This window comes from Oncorhynchus keta, chromosome 15, assembly GCF_023373465.1.
Source record: "Oncorhynchus keta strain PuntledgeMale-10-30-2019 chromosome 15, Oket_V2, whole genome shotgun sequence".
NCBI lineage: Eukaryota > Metazoa > Chordata > Actinopteri > Salmoniformes > Salmonidae > Oncorhynchus > Oncorhynchus keta.
This window is the reverse complement of record NC_068435.1, coordinates 23,567,585-23,587,996: the sequence shown is the minus strand read 5'-3', so window position 1 is coordinate 23,587,996 and position 20,412 is coordinate 23,567,585. Positions and strand designations below refer to the sequence as shown.

The 20,412-nt window shown below is 40.8% G+C and overlaps 1 protein-coding gene across 1 annotated transcript; it reads left to right on the top strand.

Annotated features, from left to right (window-relative positions):
- The first annotated feature begins 239 nt into the window (after positions 1–239).
- On the top strand, positions 240–20,380 carry dhx9 (DEAH (Asp-Glu-Ala-His) box helicase 9). Its single transcript, XM_035788038.2, is given in 29 exon segments — positions 240–397; positions 903–1,030; positions 1,134–1,274; positions 2,327–2,450; positions 2,557–2,717; positions 2,867–3,015; positions 4,392–4,438; positions 4,644–4,780; positions 4,957–5,046; positions 5,185–5,346; positions 5,521–5,598; positions 8,671–8,862; positions 9,093–9,234; positions 9,392–9,474; positions 9,676–9,832; positions 9,944–10,041; positions 10,154–10,367; positions 10,560–10,654; positions 10,750–10,823; positions 10,925–11,077; positions 16,603–16,763; positions 16,882–16,993; positions 17,138–17,299; positions 17,751–17,878; positions 18,591–18,820; positions 19,011–19,126; positions 19,274–19,474; positions 19,774–20,036; positions 20,039–20,380. Coding segments are annotated over 29 exon segments (3,963 nt in total). The 5' UTR covers positions 240–279; the 3' UTR covers positions 20,086–20,380.
- Positions 20,381–20,412: the final 32 nt, after the last annotated feature.

Sequence of the window (20,412 nt, the reverse complement as noted above, 5' to 3'; positions counted from 1 at the left end):
CTCTGCAACGCAATGCTGCATGGCAAACGCAGTTTTTCATTGGAAATTCTTGTAATTGTAGTTTACCAAAATGCAATGACGCTGTCGGTGTGATGGAACTGTCAGTCTATGGTCAGATGAAACTTCTCAAGTACACCCTGGGATCCTAGTACCCCTGGTTGGGAACCACTGGACTAGAGCCAGGTGTCTGGGGAGAACTTTGCATGACACCCGGAACCAAGATAGCGGCCTACCGCCAGAGGGCGCTTGCTGTTTGGCTCCAGTGCGTCCTAGCCACGCATGCGCCCAAAGTCCAGGCCTGACAGTCTCGTCCCCCAGTGCTATCATGTCTGCCGTCTGAATGGTTTGTATTTGCTAGCCGGCTCGTTTGAAAAAGTATCTGGTGGAGGTCGAGTGGGTAAGATAAGCAAAGTGGAAGTTTTTTAAAGTGTATTTAGCTAGCTGGCCATGTCCATAAATTCATTGCAACATTGGCTAGTACAAAACTGAAGATTGAGCTTCTAAACGAGATAACGTTAATCTTCTAACGTTAGCTAGCTACCTGAATTAGCAGCGTGTATATCTTTCAGATAATGTAAGCCAAGCCGAATAGCTAGATTATTTGTTTTGTCTGACCTAGCTAACTGCGTGCATTTTTAAATAACATTACGGCCAATTAGGACTTGTAAATGCCTCTAAAATATTGCATTTAGCCAGCGTCCATACTCATGGCATGTAGCTTTAGCTTGCCAATACAATAGCAGATCACGGCGTTAACGTTCCTCAACTAGCTAACTAGGAAGGGAAAAAACGATCTAAATCTAGCATCCTGATCTTGGGGTTTCTGGTGTTTTCAAAGTTATTGAATCGTTGATACAAGTCAGTTACTCTGAATCAAATCGATGAATCTTTGATCCCAACAGAGAAATACAAATCCGCCATGGCGGACATCAAGAACTTCCTGTATGCTTGGTGTGGGAAGAAGAAACTAACACCCAGCTATGACATTCGAGCCGCTGGAAACAAAAACCGACAGAAGTTTCTGTGTGAGGTCAGTTGAATTCTTTCAAATATGTCTATCTGCAAGCATCCGGTAAATAACAGAAGTAGCATACAGTTCATATATATAAAATATTTGTTATTCCTCTTCCAAGGTTCGTATTGATGGATTCAACTACACTGGAATGGGAAACTCCACCAATAAGAAGGATGCCCAGGCAAATGCTGCTAGAGACTTTGTTAATTATCTTGTCCGAGTTGGAGAAATGAATGCAGCAGAAGTCCCAGCCCTTGGGGTCAGTTATAAAAAATCTCACCGAAATAGGTTATCAATTAAACGTCACAGTGCAGAGCGATTCATTTGGCTGCTGGGGGACAAGGAGACCCACAGCTCCGCTAAATTCATTGACAGCTTCTTGCCGTTTTCCATGGATTGTTAATTAAATAAATGTGAACTATTTGGTTATATTATCATCGCCTCTTGAGCATAGTAAGAACTACACATTTCTGATTATTCCATGCAAAACAGTTGCGCATAGTGCTAAATATCATCAGTTATACTGCAAGTAACTACATACTTTGCATTATCAGTAAACATCAATTGATCATGTAAAATTCAGATACGTGAGCATAGCCTTATGATATCTCTCGATATTGGCCACCATTAATTTGATATTTCAGTGATATAAAATTACAGTGAACTATATCTGACAAGTGTGAGTGGTTCAGGGGCCAAGCACTTTAATAATGTTGACATATTGCTTTACTAATTTCATATGTATATACTGTATTCCATTCTACTGTATTTTAGTCGATGCCACTCCAACATTGCTCGTCCTAATAATTTATATATTTAACTCCATTATTTTTCTTTTGATTTGTCTTTTGTGAATTGTTAGATATTACTGCACCGAGTGAGCTAGGAACACAAGCATTTCGCTACACCTGCAATAGCATCTGCTAAATATGTGACCAATACAATTTGATTTAAGTGACTCTCACTTATCTGAAATAACATGATCAATTGATGTTTACTGATAATGAAAAGCATGGAGTTATTTGCTGTATAACTCTAATAGGGCTAAAAGGATTAGTCGGAAATGTGTAGATAGCTAATTCTGACATTAACATGGTTCTAACATTTATTTAACAATCCCTTGAACAGCACATAGTTATCAATGTTTTTACCAGAGCAAGGGATCTCCTTGCCACCCAGCAACCAAATTGAACGCTCTGCACCATTTTTTAAAATTTTATTGATAACAAACCATACTTTTAATCATCCAAGATTAAACATTTGGTGATGGACATGTTATTACGGTATTAAACATTATTTTCCTGTTAATAGGCAAGTGGACCTGACTTCAGTGTACCTGACTGTGGAGGAGGGGGTGAAGGAGGGAATGTTGGCTTTGGAAGTCTTCCTCCAAGTGGACCTATCCCTCCTCACCTGGTTGTGAAAGCTGAGCAAGGTACTTGGCTGACTTCACCAAATGCTTCTAGGTCTGTACACAGTCTATGTTCTGTTAACTACATTCCCATGGTGTCATAACTCATCTCGTTTAACTTTTGCTTCAGTGAATGCACCTTCTGCGCCAGTCCCAGGTGTCACTGGTTTGGGATATTCGGGCGGTAGCGGCAATTTTTCCGAAGGTGGCACAAGCAGCAATGCTCCATGGGATCGTGGGGCCAATCTAAAGGACTACTACTCAAAGAGAGATGAGCAGGAGGCAAAGGCGGTAGGACCTGTCATTTCACTAAGGCATTGTTTCATATCTATTAGCTATCTTTATGCTGAATTATATTAATCTAAGAAGTGCATTTGTAGTAATTCAGTCTTCACTCATGCCTGATTTGAACCTTTGAAGTGTTTATTTTCCCCATCAAGACTCTGGAGTCTGAGGAGGTAGATCTGAACGCGGGACTCCATGGCAACTGGACTTTAGAGAACGCCAAGGCCCGTCTGAACCAATTTTTCCAGAAGGAGAAGAATCAAACAGATTACAAATACAGCCAAGTTGGGCCTGACCACAACAGGTCAGGAGGATGGGAAAATATTTTGGCCTGGAAGTTGATCAGTTAGCCTGGTGGAACCAGCCTGAACTCTGGTAACGCAGCGACCAGGCTGGTTCCAATAGGAGATTTTCCATAGATTCATTTATATGCTAGTTTATCAGGAATATTGCTCCAAAGCATTCATGACAAACCAAAGAACCTTCTTTGCCTTGCCTGTAGACATACAGGTAACTGCCAAAATAGTGTAAACAAGTAAATGAGGGATACAAAGTATATTGAAAACATGTCATTCCACACAGGTGTGGTTCCTGAATTACTTAAGCATTTAACATCCCATCATGCATGTTTTAAAAATGCCCAGTTGCCCATTATTTTGGCTACCATGGCAAGAAGAAGCAATCTCATTGACTTTGGAAGAAGCGTCTCAAAGGAGCATAGGAGGTTTAAGGGGTGTTTGTGTGTGTCTTGGTTGCCGGATCTCAACCCAATGGAACACTTAATTTGAGATTCTGGAGCGGTGCCTGAGACAGCGTTTTTCACCACTATCAACAAAACACCAAATTATGGATTTTCTTGTGGAAGAATGGCTTCGCATCCCTCCAATAGAGTTCCATACGCTTGTAAAATCTATGCCAAGGCACATTGAAGCTGTTCTGTCGACTCGTGGTCCCATGCCCTATTAAGACACTATGTTGGTGTTTCCTTTATTTTGGCAGTTACCTGTACATTAGTTATGGGGACTGTATGTTTTTCTGCTGGACTTATATGGAGACAGAGCCCTCCTGGGTGTGCGGTTAACACCTGAGAGATCTCGGTTAACTTTTCTCAAGTCATTTTGGAGCTATTTATACCTCAACCATAGAGATCCTGTAATCCCATAATTAATTATATGATCTCTGACCTCAACCAATACCTTACTAGTACAATATCGATCCTATTTTAATTTAACTGGCCTCGGTCAGTAATTCTGAATGTGAATAGTAGTGGAGATGTGATGCCAGAATTCACAACCTACCTTGTCAAGACATGTGACATCCTTTAGGCTGCACTAAAGTTGTTATATGGTTGCATCCACAATGGGGGATGGAATGGGCAGATTATTGTGTGGTTTTGATTTCTGGTGTCACTTGTTCCACTAGGGATGGGGCAGTGGCTGAGGTGATAAAGTTGATTGTTGATTGAAGTCTGACAGAAAAACATACTGGCTCCCCCAAGGGCAAGGGTTATCATCAGACTGGACAATAGGCTTCTCAAGCTCAGAGGTCAGTTGGTCCAATGATTGATACATGTTTTATCTACTGTAAAAACACGAATTACACATTATTCAGATTTTTCATAGAAAGTGAATCAGGCTTAGTAACATTATGGATGATGGTGTTTTTTTGCTTCTACTTCAGGAGCTTTATTGCTGAGATGCAGTTATTTGTAAGACAGCTTGGCAGAAGTAAGTACAAACTTTTCATTGAACACAAACTGAATTGTCTTATCAGATGTAAAATGCTTTGTTTATGTTTTTGAACAGGAGTCAGAAATATTAGATTTTTCCAAATTCAGGAGAAAATGTAAACACTGAACCTAGTTTAGTAGCTTTCTGGAGACAACAAATATGTGACTTCAGAATAAGAAATACGTTTTCATTTGTTTTGTAGAGATAATTGCCCGCGAGCATGGCTCTAACAAGAAGCTTGCAGCGCAGTCCTCTGCGCTGTCTATCGTCCGTCAACTTTACCATCTGGGTGTCATTGAGCCTTATTCTGGCGTCACTAAGAAGAAAGAGGGAGAAATTGTATGTAACGTGTGTTACTGCTGATAAAATATTTGGAGTTATTACACTGATTTATTTATGACGTGGTCTTAATGTTGGATGTTTTGTTTGTTCACCTTATTTTATATGTCTCAAGGTTCGAACTAAGTATGCAGCAAGTCTTTTTAACTTACAGTTGAACCTTGGTGTCTTCACAGTTGGAAGCTTTTGAGGTGAATGTGGTGGATGAACTGCAACATCAGCTTCAGAGTATGGCCCAAGAACTGGGTGTTGCAATTCCACCTCCAGTAAGTCAAATTTATATGACTAAATGTATTAACCTTTATACAGTTTCAATTTGTGTCTGTCCTATCACACTGAAAACCAAAGAAAAGTACTTTGTCATTTAATGAGGATTATGAGTTAAACCTTTTTCCTGTCCCCAGCCACCTGATCCAAGTACTCCAGTGTCTTTGGTCCAAGGGAAGATGGCTGTGTTTGAGCCCTCCCAGAAACAGAGCATGGCCGGGGTGGTGCCCTGGTCCCCTCCGCAAGTCAACTGGAACCCCTGGACCAGCAGCAATATTGATGATGGACCACTAGCATTTGTGTGTCAAAGACTTGTTTCTAGCTGTACATTTACTAAAAGAAATGCAACAATATATCTGTGTTTTCTACTGTTATTCTCTTCATAATCTGACCTTTCTCAAAACTAAAGCAGTCTATTTTGTCATGGTAGGCCGTCCATCCTATCTAAAAGTATCATTTACGTTTCCCCCTAGTGCACCCCAGAGCAAATCAGCACTGACCTCCATCATGAGCTGACTTATCAATTGGAACAAGATCAAAGCCTACAGAAGGTATGTTGTTGCCCTCACTTAACTGCGATTAAGTTATTCCTAATGAAAACGGGACAAAGACACACCCTGTTTTGGGGGATTTTCACATTTTATCCTTCGAATGGCTTTTTGGAAGTAGAGTTGTTGACACGTATTTGATATTTGTAACTTAAAGCATAATTCAGAAATAATGAATTGAATTTGGAATAGTTGTACATTTTTGCTGTACCCAGGCCTCCTTTAAGACTCCATAATGTTTCATATGTGTAGGTGCTACAAAGCAAAAATTGGTGTCATATGAAGCTTTACCGCTTGCCCTGTAATATTAGTATTTAGATTTACAAAAAAAATTTGCATTTAAAGGTGCAATATGCCGAAATCGCTCTGCCATTTCCTGGTTGCTAAAATGCTAATAGTTCGCACAATTTTAGTTTGTGACAAAACAAGCAATATATTGTAGAAAATCATTGTACCATCTAAACTGGTGAAATGTCTTTTCAATAACCAAAAATATTGTATTTTTGGCTTGTTTGAAGCTGGTGTACAAAATCGAAAGAAGAAGATGCAAAAGTTAAACTTATGAATGGGAGAGAGCGCACATAGAACAGATCTACTGCTTCTTAGATTGGCTTTCAACCAGAATGACAAATCACATATCTAAATGAATTTGGCCGGGTCACCCAAAAAGATAGGTATTCAGACTCCTTTACTTTTCCCACATTTTGTTACGTTACAGCCTTATTCTAAAATGAATTAAATAAATAAAAATCCTTAGTAATCTGCACACACTACCCCATAATGACAAAGTGAAAATAGGTTTTTAGAAATGTTTACAAATGTATTTAAAAAATATAAAAACTATACCTTATTTACATAACTATTCGGACTCTTTGCTATGAGACTCAAAATTGAGCTCGGGTGCATCCTGTTGTCATTGATCATCCTTAATGTTTCTACAACTTTGTTGGTGTCCACCTGTGGTAAATTCAATTGATCGGCCATAATTTGGAAAGGCACACACCTAGCAATAGAAGGTCCCACAGTTGACAGTGCACGTCAAAGCAAAAACCAAGCCATGAGGTTGAAGGAATTGTCCGTAGAACTCCGAGACAGGATGGTGTCGAGGCACAGGTCTGGGGAGGAGTTCGGGGAAAAAAATGGCAAGCATTGAATGTCCCCAGGAACTCAGTAGCCTCCATCATTCTTAAATGGAAGAAGTTTGTAAGCACTAAGACTCTTCCTAGAGCTGGTCACCTGGCCAAACTGAGTAGTCGGGGGAGAAGGGCCTTGGTAAGGGAGGTGACCAAAAACCCGATGGTCACTCTGACAGAGTTCCTCTGTGGAGATGGGAGAACCTTCCAGAAGGACAACCATTCCTGCAGCACTCCACCAGTCAGGCCTTTATGGTAGAGTGGCCAGACGGAAGCCACTCCTCAGAAAAAGGCATATGACAGCCCGCTTGCTGTTTGCCAAAAGGCACCTGAAGATTCTTAGACCATGAGAAACCAGATTCTCTGGTCTGATGAAACCAAGATTGAACTCTTTGGCATGAATGCCAAGCGTCACGTCTGGAGGGAACATGGCACCTTCCCTATGGTGAAGCATGATGGTGGCAGCATCATGATGTGGGGATTTATTTCAGCGGCCTGGGACTGGGAGACTAATCGGGATTGGGGGAAAGATGAATGGAGCAAAGTACAGAGACATCCTTGATGAAAACTGGCTCCAGAGCGCTCAAGACCTCCGACTGGGACGAAGGTCCTCCTTCCAACAGGGCAAAGACCCTAAGCACACAGCCAAGACAATGCAGGGTTGGCTTCGGGACAAGTGTCTGAATGTCCTTGAGTGGCCCAGCCAAAGCTCGGACTTGAACCCGATCGAACATCTCTGGAGAGACCTGAAAATAGCTGTGCAGCAACGCTCCCCATCCAACCTGACAGAGCTTGAGAGGATCTGCAGAGAAGGGAAGAAACTCCCCAAATATCGTTGCCAAAAGTGCTTCAACAAAGTGCTGACTAAATGGTCTGAATACTTACGTAAATGTAATTTCTTTTATACATTTTTTTTTTTTAATGAGCAAAAATGTCAACCTGGTTTTTGCTTTGTCATAGTGGGGTATTGTGTGTAGATTGATGACAGGAAAAAGCATTTTTAGAGTAAGGCTGTAACCTAACAAAATGTGGAACAAGTAAGGGGTCTGAATACTTTCCGAAAGCACTGTACCTGTTGCAGATTTAAGTTATGAATATTGAAAAATAAAACATGAATATTGAAAATATACCATTTCTGATTGGGCTAATTGTTCAATATATTCTTGAGCATACTATATTCTACTGGCATATCAAATACTTTTAGAGTTATGATCCAATTAGTAAACATTACCAATGTGAAAATGGATTCAAAATGGACACCCTTTGCTGGTGATTTGCAGGATGTAGACTGATACAAGTAATATGAGGGGTGTGATTGGTTACATTGCCTACTATGCCAGTTTCTCTGTATACAATTGGCCATAACATTAAAACTATCACCTCTGGTACTTTGATATGCCAATAGTCGTAGAGGAGGTAGCCTGTACAAGGCCAAAATGTCACAAGTATTCCAACTTCAATTAATAATGTATTAATATGCTTTTAGATTAATTGTAAAATATATCTTCCTTCAAATTACCATTCTATGGATCAAATCAGAAAAATTAGGAATCACTCTATGTTGAGTTTGTGTTAAATTATGTCCTGTTATCAGTCCCTCCAGGATTCCTGGTTTCTGTGATCACATGTTTTTGTGTGCCAAATCAACTATTCCCCGCATATTATGTGAGAGCTTGCAAATTTGACCAATCACCACACTTTTTCCACAAACAGTCAAATCACAATATTATCACATAAAACTGACCCACCACCGCAGTACAAAAAGAGGGCTCACAATTTCAACATTTTTCGCATATGGTTCGATCAAGCCACATATCAACAAACCTTTCCCACATCGGCACATTTTTGTGACAAATTGGACAATCGTATATTGCTATGCAAAATATCCGAATTTTGCATGGGACTGTGTTGTCTGACTGTCATGCAAAAACGTGTCTCCTAGGTCATTGGGGAGCGAGACGGGCTTCCAGTGAAGAAATTTGAGGAGGAGATAATGACTGCCGTTCAGGGCAGCTCAGTGGTGATCATTCGAGGGGCGACCGGCTGTGGCAAAACCACCCAGGTTCCTCAGTACATCCTGGATCAGTTCATCAAGAGTGGGAGGGCGTCCGAGTGTAACATTATTGTAACCCAGGTAAGACTCGAAATTTAAATATTCATGTATTTGAATATTTTCCTTGCTTGTGATGGGATAATGCCTTTGTTGTCCAATTGGGAAATGTTGTTTGTGGCATTGTGTAAACATTAAGACATTACAGACAAACACAGGCCCAGGACATAGACATAGACAAGATAAATAGAATATTAAAGTGCAGATATCTGAATGACTGCTATTTCACGGTGACCCCTTCCCTTCTTTGTCAGCCCCGGCGTATCAGTGCAGTGTCTGTGGCAGAGCGTGTTTCCTACGAGAGAGGAGAGGATGTCGGTAAGAGCTGTGGGTACAGCGTCCGCTTTGAATCCATCCTCCCACGACCCCATGCCAGCATCATGTTCTGCACTGTTGGTAAGGGTCTCTTATTTTCATTTGTTATTCATAATTTAGGTGTTTTATGTAGTTAATACAACTGGGGTTGAGAATAGCTCAGGTTAAGAATAGCAGAAGGTACATGGAATTATATGAATACTATATAGCATAATTTGGTGTATTTCTCTATTTCCAGGTGTGTTACTGCGGAAGCTGGAAGCAGGTATTCGCGGTATCAGCCATGTGATTGTGGATGAAATCCACGAGAGAGACATCAATGTATGTATGTCTGATGCCCCCCCCCCAACACATTGTCATCCTTAGGGGTACCGATTGAGCCTAGTTCTGGACTAAAAAGTACTCTCAATGAAGAGTCTCAATTGAGAATGGTTTGTAGTCCAGGACTAGGCTTATTCTTTGTCTGTGAAATCAGCCCTCGGTGTACTAAAGTAAGTAATGTTTAGTTTTTGCTCTTCCCAGACTGACTTCCTCATGGTGGTGCTGAGGGATGTGGTCCAGACCTACCCAGAGGTCCGCATCATCCTCATGTCTGCCACCATCGACACCACCATGTTTAGAGAGTACTTCTTCAACTGCCCTGTCATCGAGGTGTTCGGCCGCACATTCCCAGTACAAGGTAAGAGCTCAGTCAAATGGAGCTCGCAAACTTTCTTAAATCATCTAACCTTCATATCTTCCAGTTTATGGGCTTGTAATGGATAGCTATGAATGGTTGTATCTTTTCCAGAGTACTTTTTGGAAGATTGTATTCAGATGACACATTTCATTCCACCTCCGAGTGATAGAAAGAGGAAGGACAAGGATGAGGAAGGAGGAGATGAAGAGGTATGGAATAGTACTTTGTCGGTCATAAGCACAGAGAACCATTTCATTTAACCACTGTTTGTTCTATGGAAGTGTGTTCTATGTGTATGTTTCTTCCTCTTGTTTGTCACAGGCCAACTGTAATGTGATATGTGGGCCAGAGTACACCCCAGAGACTAAGCGCTCTATGGCCCAGATGAATGAGAAGGAGACTCCCTTTGAGCTGGTGGAGGCCCTGCTGAAGTACATCGAGACCCTCCAGGTGGCCGGGGCCGTGCTCATCTTCCTGCCCGGCTGGAACCTCATCTACTCCATGCAGAAACACCTGGAGATGAACCCACACTTTGGTGTGTGGTCTCAATACTAATCAGTGGTTCTCCCATAGAAAAACTGTTGGTCAAAGTATTTGGATTGATGTCAACAAATGCATTGTTTTCATTTTAGTCCCATATCACCCAAGTTTCTGCCATAGAAATGCTGTTGATTGTAATTGTAATGACACCAGTGAATTGACTTGTTATTAATTTTGTTTCACCCAGGGAGTCAACGGTACCTGATTCTGCCTCTCCACTCTCAGATCCCCAGAGAGGAACAGAGGAGGGTATTTGAGCCTGTGCCTGAAAACATCACCAAGGTCAGTCAGGCAGGGTCTCGGGGTTTTTCCTGTAAAGGTTTATAATGATTTATCTGTTATTGTTATTTTTGTTATTTATATTTTATCCTTTTCAGGTGATCTTGTCCACAAACATTGCAGAGACCAGTATTACTATCAATGATGTAGTATATGTCATCGACTCTTGCAAGTAAGTTTCTCACTTGATATACTGTACTTTAAATTATTAAATTATCATTGCATAGGAGTGTAGCTACTAATGACCCCCAATTATTTTGTGTTTTCTCTAAGGCAGAAAGTGAAACTGTTCACGTCTCACAACAACATGACCAACTACGCCACAGTCTGGGGCTCCAAGACCAACCTGGAGCAGAGGAAGGGTCGCGCCGGCCGCGTCCGGGCTGGCTTCTGCTTTCATCTGTGTAGCAGAGCACGCTTCGACAAGTAAGTCTCTGGGACCCATTGCATAAAACATCTTAAAGGTGCAATATGCAGAAATCGCTCTGCCATTTCCTGGTTGCTAAAATTCAAATATTTAGCCTAATTTCAGTCAGTGACTTAACAAGTGTAGAGAATCATTGTATAAAACCGCTGTGAAATATATTTTCTATAACCAAAAATATTGTATTTTCAGCTGTTTGAAGCTGGTGTGCAAAGCCAAAAATAAAAGACGCAAGAACAAACCTTAAGAACGGGAAACAAATAAATATTTCACACAGAACATATCTACCGCTTCTTAGACTTGCTTTCAATGAGAATGACAAATCTATAACTCACTTTTCTATGTGTGTTTGCTTGAGTCTTCTTGGTTATGAAGCTACAAGCTTAGCACACCTGTATTTGATTTTTGTACTTGAGGACTTTCTCTCATTCTCCTCAGCAGATCCTCTCAAGCTCTGTCAGGTTTGATAGGGAGTGACGCCGCACCACTATTTTCAGGTCTCTCCAGAGAAGTCCGGGCTCTGGCTGGGCCACTCAAGTACATTCAGACACTTGTCCCGAATCCACTCCTGCATTGTCTTGGCTTTGTGCTCACGGTCATTGTCCTGTTGGAAGGTGAACCTTCGTCCCAGTCGGAGGTCCTGAGCGCTCTGGGTCAGGTTTTCATCAAGGATCTCTCTGTACTTTGCTCTATTCATCTTTCCCTCGTTCCTGACTAGTCTCCCAGGCCCTGCTGCTGAAAAACATTCCCACAACATGATGCTGCTACCACCATGCTTCACCGTAGGGATGTTGCCAGATTTCCATCAGACATGACGCTTGGCATTCAGGCCAAAGAGTTCAATCTTGGTTTCATCAGACCAGAGAATCTTGTTTCTCATGGTCTGAGAGTCTTTAGGTGCCTTTTGGCAAACTCCAAGCGGGCTGTCATGTGCCTTACGGAGGAGTGGCTTCCATCTGGCCACTCTACCATAAAGGCCTGATTGGAGAGCTGCAGGAATGGTTGTCCTTCTGGAAGGTTCTCACATCTCCACAGAGGAACTTTAAAGCTCTGTCATAGTGACCATCGGGTTCTTGGTCAACTCTAGGAGGAGTCTTGGTGGGTCTATACGTTTTTAATTTAAGAATGATGGAGGCCACTGTGTTATTGGACCTTCAAAACTCAGACATTTTTTTGTACCCTTCTCCATCTCGGAGATCTATGGTCAATTCCTTCGACCTCATGGCTTGGTTTTTATCTGACATGCATTGTCAACTGTGGGACCTTAGACAGGTGTGTGCCTTTCCAAATCATGGCCAATCAGTTGAATTTACCACATGTGGACACCAATCAAGTTGTAGAAACACCTCAAGGATGATCAATGGAAACAGGATGCACCAAAGATCAATTTTGAGTCTCATAGCAAAGCGTCTGAATATTTATGTAAAAAGGTATTTCCTAAAAAAAAAAAATAGAGGATAATTATTAGCATCAATATCTAAGAACCTTTTTTTTTTTTTTTTTTTAACTTGATTTAACCAGGAAGGGCTCATTGAGATTTAACATCTCTGGCCAAGATATGCAACACCAAGCCATTACAAAAATTACAGACAAACAACATGAAAAACTACAAGTAATCTAGTAAAAACCATAGAATTCACAAGAGTATAACAAAATCAAAAACAGCAAATTAAAAACATCAGTGATTTAAAAATACAATCGGGACAAGTTCTTCCTGTTTTAAAAGTATTTTTTTAAGGCGTTCCAAGACGATGGCGCAGAGTACATAAAAGCCCTTTTACCAAATTCAATTCGGACATTTGGAACAGTTAGCAGGATAAAGTCCAGCGAATGAAGAGAGTACCCACCACATTTCTGAACAATACAAATGCCCAAATAAAAAGGTAGTAAACCCAAAATGGCTTTGTAAATAAAACTATACAAGTGCCTGAGCCTACGAGTGATAAGGCCAGACAACCCTGGTATACAAAGTACAGTGGTGCGTAAGGTTTTTGCAGTTTAAAATACATCTCAAAGCTCCATGGTAAAGGGTGACAATTGATCTCAAACACTGAGCGGAAGCATTCATATATAAAATATCCCCTCTAGTAAAGGCATAAATGTAGCTGATACTAGCCTCCTTCAGCTTAAATTTTTTTGTAAGTTGTTGAATATGCAATTAAAATTCCAAGATATTTATGAGGTTACAACCTCAATCTCCTTGCCCTGGCGGGTAATAATAGGTGAAAGGTTCAGAGGTCTATTTCTTGCTTTAGAAAACACCATTAGTTTAGTTTTGTCAGTATTGAGGATAAGCTTCAATTGACACACGGTATGTTGAATAGTATAGAAAGCAGTTTGCAAGTGCATGCGTGCTCTGAAAGACCTACACTCGACAAACTCTGCCTTTTTAGTATAGCATGATCAACTGTATCAAAAGCCTTAGAGAGATCAATAAAAAGTGAGACACTGTGCTGTTTTTTGTCAAGGTCTTCAGTGATATCATTTAAAACCTTCATGGCTGCTGTAATTGTGCTATGCTTCTTCCTGAAGCCTGGTACATTGATAAAATAGAGTTAGTAAATAAAAACTATTTTAGCTGTTCACTCAAGGGTTTCAAGTATTTTCACTGGGGGTGAAAGCTTTGAGATTGGCCTATAATTATTTAAAAGAGTTGGATCTCTCCCTTTTAAAAGTGGTAGGACAAATGCTGATTCCCAGATTTTCGGAATGTCATTACATTCCAGGGTTAGATTGAACAGATATGTAAGTGGTTCAGCTATGAAATCAGCTGCCAGATTTAAAAAGCAGGGATCCAAAAGATCAGGACCTGCAGGCTTTCTCTGATCTAAGGATTTCAGGGCTTTATGTACCTTCTGCACTGAGAATGGCAAAAAGCTAAAAGTTTGACCAGCTCTCACTGGTTCATCCACACAGGGTTGTACAGAGACAGAGGACACTGAATCAAACAGCCTACCAGATGGTACAAAGTGCTCATTGAAACAATTCAGCATTTCAGTTTTGTCATATACAGCAACAGAGTCCTTCAAAACACATGACGGTAATTCATTAACATTACTGTTACCAGACATCGACTTAATAGCCTTCCAAAACTTTAGGGTCATTCAGGTTATCAGTGGTAACAGACATAAAATATTCAGACTTGGCCTTCCTGAGAAGAATAGAACACTTGTTTCTTAACTGCCTAAAAATAAGCCAATCAGCATCAGAACATGATTTCCTTGCTTTAGCCCAGACTAGATTACGGTCGTGAATAATACAAGACCGCTCAGAAGAAAACCATGGATTATCCCGTCCTTTAACCCGGAACCTGCGGAATGGGGCATGTTTGTTTGCTTTTTGGGAAAAAACATCATGAAAGAATTTCCAGGCAGTTTCCACATCAGGAATACGCTCAGTCTTGCTCTAGTTAAAATAAAACAAATCATGAAAGAAAGAAAGCCTGCTCATTAAAACACTTCAAATTTCTCTTATGAATAAAATGCGGGTTTGTCTTAGGAACCTTAGTATTTCTAACAACACAATGGTCACTTAAATCATTACAAAAAACACCATCTGCAGAATATTTATGTGGAACATTTGTCAATATCAAATCAATCAGGGTAGATTTATCTGGGCATTTAAGATTTGGGTGAGTGGGTGAGTTAATCAACTGGGTAAGATTCATAGAATTACAAAACATTTTTAAATCAGACACCGGCTTTAACCAACACCAGTTGAGATCATTTCACTGTAAAGAAGTTTAGACATGAGGTGCGTCAAAGAAGAAAATGCATCAGCGAGAGGAAAGGGGGGTCTATAACAGCCAATCACAGTTATAGAAGAGACCCTTTGAAACCTCAATATTCAAAGCATGAAATTCCTACTGTTTACAAAAAGTTTCAGACTTTGTCACACTTACAGGGAATTTAGTTTTTACATATATAGCCACACCCCCACCTTAACTCGATCAGTGCGATAAACATTGTAACCACTTATACAAATATCCTTATCAAAAACAGACTTGCTAAGCCAGGTTGCAGAAAATACAATTGCATCAATTGATTTAGCCCAAATCCAAAACAGGCTGCGTACATTTAAATGAAAAATACGAAAACCAGTTCTAGATTTTAAAATCAGAGGTGGTTTGGAGACATTGCATATCAGGGCCAGGGTTAGGTTGCACGTTACCTGATATCAACAAAAGAAGAATAACTAGGCACCTCTGTTTAATAAACTTGCACAGCTTCTCTTTTTTTAAAAGACCTACTGCAAGCGAATTCTACAAGTGAGTTTCCAGACAATACCAAACAGTAATTTAAAACCATTAGACTTTGGTTGCGACACATTCGTACTGTTCACATGCCACAAATACATCGGCACTTGGACGAGTGTAGCGAGTTCCTGCAGACAAAATGTCTAATGGACGGGAGAGCACATTGTCAGATGTACTCACCCAGCGACAATGTTCGTTTTCTCCAGAGTTCAGTAAAGTCCGTGCACAAAGCAATACCATGAAAATTGTTTCGAACCCTGTTTTCGCTTTGTCATTATGCTGTATTGTGAGTAGGTTGCTGAGGAAATGTATTTATTTAAATCAATTTTAGAATACGGCTGAAACATAACAAAAATGTGGAAAAAGTCAAGGGGTCTGAATACTTTCCGAAGGCACTGTCTTTACATAAGCACAACAGAACTGCAAGAAACAGCTCGGAATGTCTGACTGAAGTACGGCACATATGTACCTTTTTGTTTTTAAATTACTCGTGTTCAAAAAAAAAAAAAATGCAGGACATAATTGTTTGGTTTACGGGACAATGGGCCAAAATGTGGTACTCTACCGTACAATTCGGGACATGTGGTCACCCAAACTGTATCGTCTCAAAACATGGTTAAAACTATAATGTTCATATCATGTATGTATGGTCAGTACATGCATCCATAGCTCTGTCCATGAATATGGTCCTTCTGTAGCTCAGTTGGTAGAGCATGGCGCTTGTAACGCCAGGGTAGTGGGTTCGATTCCCGGGACCACCCATACGTAGAATGTATGCACACATGACTGTAAGTCGCTTTGGATAAAAGCGTCTGCTAAATGGCATATTATTATTATTATTATTAATTTGAGTGTGTTTCCATTTCTCCAGGCCCATCCCTCAGCTTTTTTACCAAAACACAGGCGATGTGATGGTTTGTTTCAATTAGCATTTCTAGCTTTAACCTTTTCACTTAATTTAAGGGGAACATTAACTTAAGATGTTTTATGCAACTGGGCCCTGATCTCAACCCTCATTAGCGTTGAAGAGAGGCCAAACTTCTGTACCCATATTCAAAAAGCCGAGTGCTGATCTCGGATCAGGTCCCTGTGTCCGTGTAATTTTATGAATTCTGCTAAACTGGTCTTAGATCAGCACTACTACTCTGAGATGCTATATGAATATAAACTCTTATTTTTTCACTCTTACCCTTTTATGTCAAAATTTAGTTTTATTTGAATTACACAAGTGATGAATGTGTGCTTCTGTTTCTACCCTTTTCTTTATCCCAGACTGGAGACCCATATGACCCCTGAGATATTCCGTACTCCTCTCCACGAGGTAGCCCTGAGCATCAAGCTGCTGAGACTAGGAGCCATTGGCCATTTCCTTTCCAAGGCCATCGAGCCCCCTCCCCTGGACGCGGTTATAGAGGCAGAACACACACTGAGAGGTGAATCGTTTTTAGCTTTAACCTTAACAGATTTGTTTTGTCCTCTAGTTTTCTAGTAAACATTACCAACCACCTTGAATAGGGTTGGCATTTACAATTCCTTGATATATTTCACTAGAACTGGATGCTTTGGATACAAATGACGAGTTGACTCCGCTTGGTCGGATCCTTGCAAAGCTTCCAATCGAGCCGCGTCTGGGGAAGATGATGATTATGGGCTGCATATTCAAGTGAGTGCTGCATCAGAATTCATGCATGCATTTTGTAAAATCCTTCCCTAAATTACGATCCATATTGACTCATCTCTATACAGTTTCATATTTCCAACTAGAAATTGTTTAAATAGTTGGTGCTTTCTTTGCTCTGCTTTCTAGTGTTGGAGATGCGGTGTGCACGATCTCAGCAGCCTCCTGCTTCCCAGAGCCCTTCATCAATGATGGTAAGCGCTTGGGCTATGTGCACCGCAACTTTGCTGGCACCCGCTTCTCAGACCACGTGGCCCTTCTGTCAGTCTTCCAGGCTTGGGACGATGTGAGGTGAGTCCAGGCTTCATAGAAACATGCAACATGTACATCTAGGGGCAGCAGGTAGTCTAGTGGTTAGAGTGTTGTGCCAGTAACTGAAAGGTTGCAAGATCGAATCCTCGAGATGACAAGGTAAAAATCTGTCGTTCTGTCCCTGAACAAGGCAGTTAACCCTTGTCATTGAAAATAAGAATTTGTTCTTAACTGACTTGTCAAGTTAAATGATGGTTACAAAAAATATATATAATTACAAACAAACTCCTCTCTCATGGATTACAATTAAACAGATGCAACTGATAATTGTGGCTGATACGATTGCAGACAGAACACCGTAATGCCATTCATTGCAGTAGAAAGAGGTGTCAGCTGAATGACCCATTTATGTTTGGGAATACAATCTTGTTCCTTCTCACTACCTGGCAAATGAAGGTTGTGACAGCTTGTTAACGTGTCTTTATTGTAGAATGGGAGGTGAGGATGCAGAGTCCAGATTCTGTGAACACAAGAGGCTCAACATGTCCACACTGAGGATGACCTGGGAGGCAAAAGTGCAGCTGAAGGAGATCCTCATCAACTCTGGCTTCCCTGAGGGTAGATTTTTTTTTTTACTGTCTCAAATGACACCATTTTCCCTATAGTGCACTACCTGGTCAAAAGTAGTGCACATTATTGGGAATAGGGCAGTGGTGTAAAGTACTTTAAAGTGCTACTTAAGTAGTTTTGGGGGGTATCTGTACTTTACCATTTATATTTTTTGGAATACTTTTACTCTACTACATTCCTTAAGAAAATATAGTACTTTTTACTCCATACTGTTTCCCTGACACACAAAATTACTAAGACAGGAAACTGGCCCAATTCACGCACTTAAGAGAACATCTCTGGTCATCTCTACTGCCTCTGATCTGGGGGACTCAATAAAACACATGCTTTGTTTGTAAATTATGTCTGAGTGTTGGAGTGTGACCCTGGCTCTCCAAGTTGTGCCAAATTGTTTGCTTAATCTATGGAATTTTACATTATTTATACAGTACTTTTGATACTTACGTGTATATTTTAGCAATTACATTTTACTTTTGATACTTAAGTATATTTAAAACCAAATACTTTTACTCAAGTAGTATTTTACTGTGTGACTTTTAATTGAGTCATTTTCTATGACAATTGGGTACTTTTTCCACCACTGGAATAGGGTGCCATTTGAGACGCACGCCATGTGAACAACCCAATAGTATTGCAGTGTTGGCATAATATACAATCACGTCTGAAATTGTTTAAAAATGTTTTTTTATATTTTCATTAGAGTGCTTGATGACACAGATGTTCAATAACGTTGGACCCGACAACAACCTTGACGTGGTCATCTCTCTCCTGACATACGGCTCCTATCCCAACGTGTGCTACCATAAGGAGAAGAGGAAGATTCTCACCACTGAGGGGCGCAATGCCCTCATCCACAAATGCTCCGTCAACTGCCCCTTCAGCAGCCAGGACATGACCTACCCATCACCGTTCTTCGTCTTTAGCGAAAAGGTAGGATCTCAAATTTAGAGGTCAATAACTACATAATATGAATATACTGGTGTATTATAGGTTGTTTACCCTTTTTTCATTTTGTCTGAGCTAAAAGGGTCAATGTTCAGATATAAAAAAAAATATCATCAAATTGGTCTACAAGCTGCAAGCAACCAAATGTTGTTGTTTTTTGTTTTTGTTTCACCAGATCCGGACTCGAGCCATCTCAGCCAAAGGAATGACACTAGTCAGCCCACTCCAGCTGATCTTGTTTGCCTCCAAGAAAATCACATCAAACGGGGAAATCATTGAACTGGATGATTGGCGAGTGTAGCTACTATCTTTTAAAGTGGTGCAATAGTAGAAATGTTGTTTTTTTCTGCCTATATACCTACACTTCCAAAAAAGGCTTTTAGATTGAGCATGAAAATCATGAGATCAAGCTGATAAAACCACTGTTTGTATTCACAGGATCAAACTGAAGATACCGCATAACGTGGCTGGCTGCATAGCTGCTTTGAGGGCTGGAATGGAGGCACTTGTTGTAGAAGTCACCAAAGACCCTGAGTACATCAAACAGCTGGATCCCACAAACGAGCGCATGCTCAACATCATCCGTCAAATCTCCAAGCCCTCCGCAGCTGGGCTTAACCTCATGGTCAACAATAAACGGTAAGATAAACACATGATTAGACATCTCAGCTTGGGGGGGGGTAGGAACATTTAGGATGCATCCCAAATGGCACCCTATTGCCTACATAGTGCACTGCTTTTGACCAGAGCGCTAAACATCAACAAACATGACATACCTTACATACTTGTAGTAGTGAAGTCATGTAGTGGTAATAATGGATTAGTTTACTGTGTAGATTATCAACCTTTGTGCACAGTAATCCACTCCACTGGGTAATAGGACAGCATTGTGTTTTGAATACCAAATACAGCTGGTTTACGTGTCTTGTCCTTATCAGTTTTGGAGATGGTCCACGTCCTCCAAAGATGGGCAGGTTTGACGGAGGAGGCGGTGGAGGATACAGGGGAGGAGGTTACAGAGGCGGTGGAGGATACCAGGGCGGCGGCGGATACAGGGGCGGTGGATACAGAGGTGGGGGTGGTTATGGAGGGGGGAACAGAGGTGGGGGTGGTTATGGAGGGGGGAACAGGGGTGGGGGTGGCTATGGAGGGGGGAACAGGGGTGGGGGTGGCTATGGAGGGGGGAACAGGGGTGGGGGTGGCTATGGAGGGGGAACAGGGGTGGTTATGGAGGGGGCCAGGGTTATTAGGGCATTTGAAGGTTAGCTTTTTAGATGTTGTTCATTACATGACGTTTGAGTGTTTTTGGCTGTAATGTTAGAAGTGGTTCTATGTAAGGATATTTTAGTTTTGCCTTGTGACACCCCACCCCGAAATCAAGGTTTTCTCCTGGTATTAAGCATAAAAATGTGTTAGTTTGGCTAATGGAAAATTCCAAAAGTATTTCATGCCATGAGCCTAATTTTGTCAGTTATATACAACTCAAGTATGTTTCCTGCCATTATTAAGTAATACATTAAATAAAATACATTTTTTCCCACACTGCCAGATTTTCTTAGCAGTTCGTCTGTAAAGGC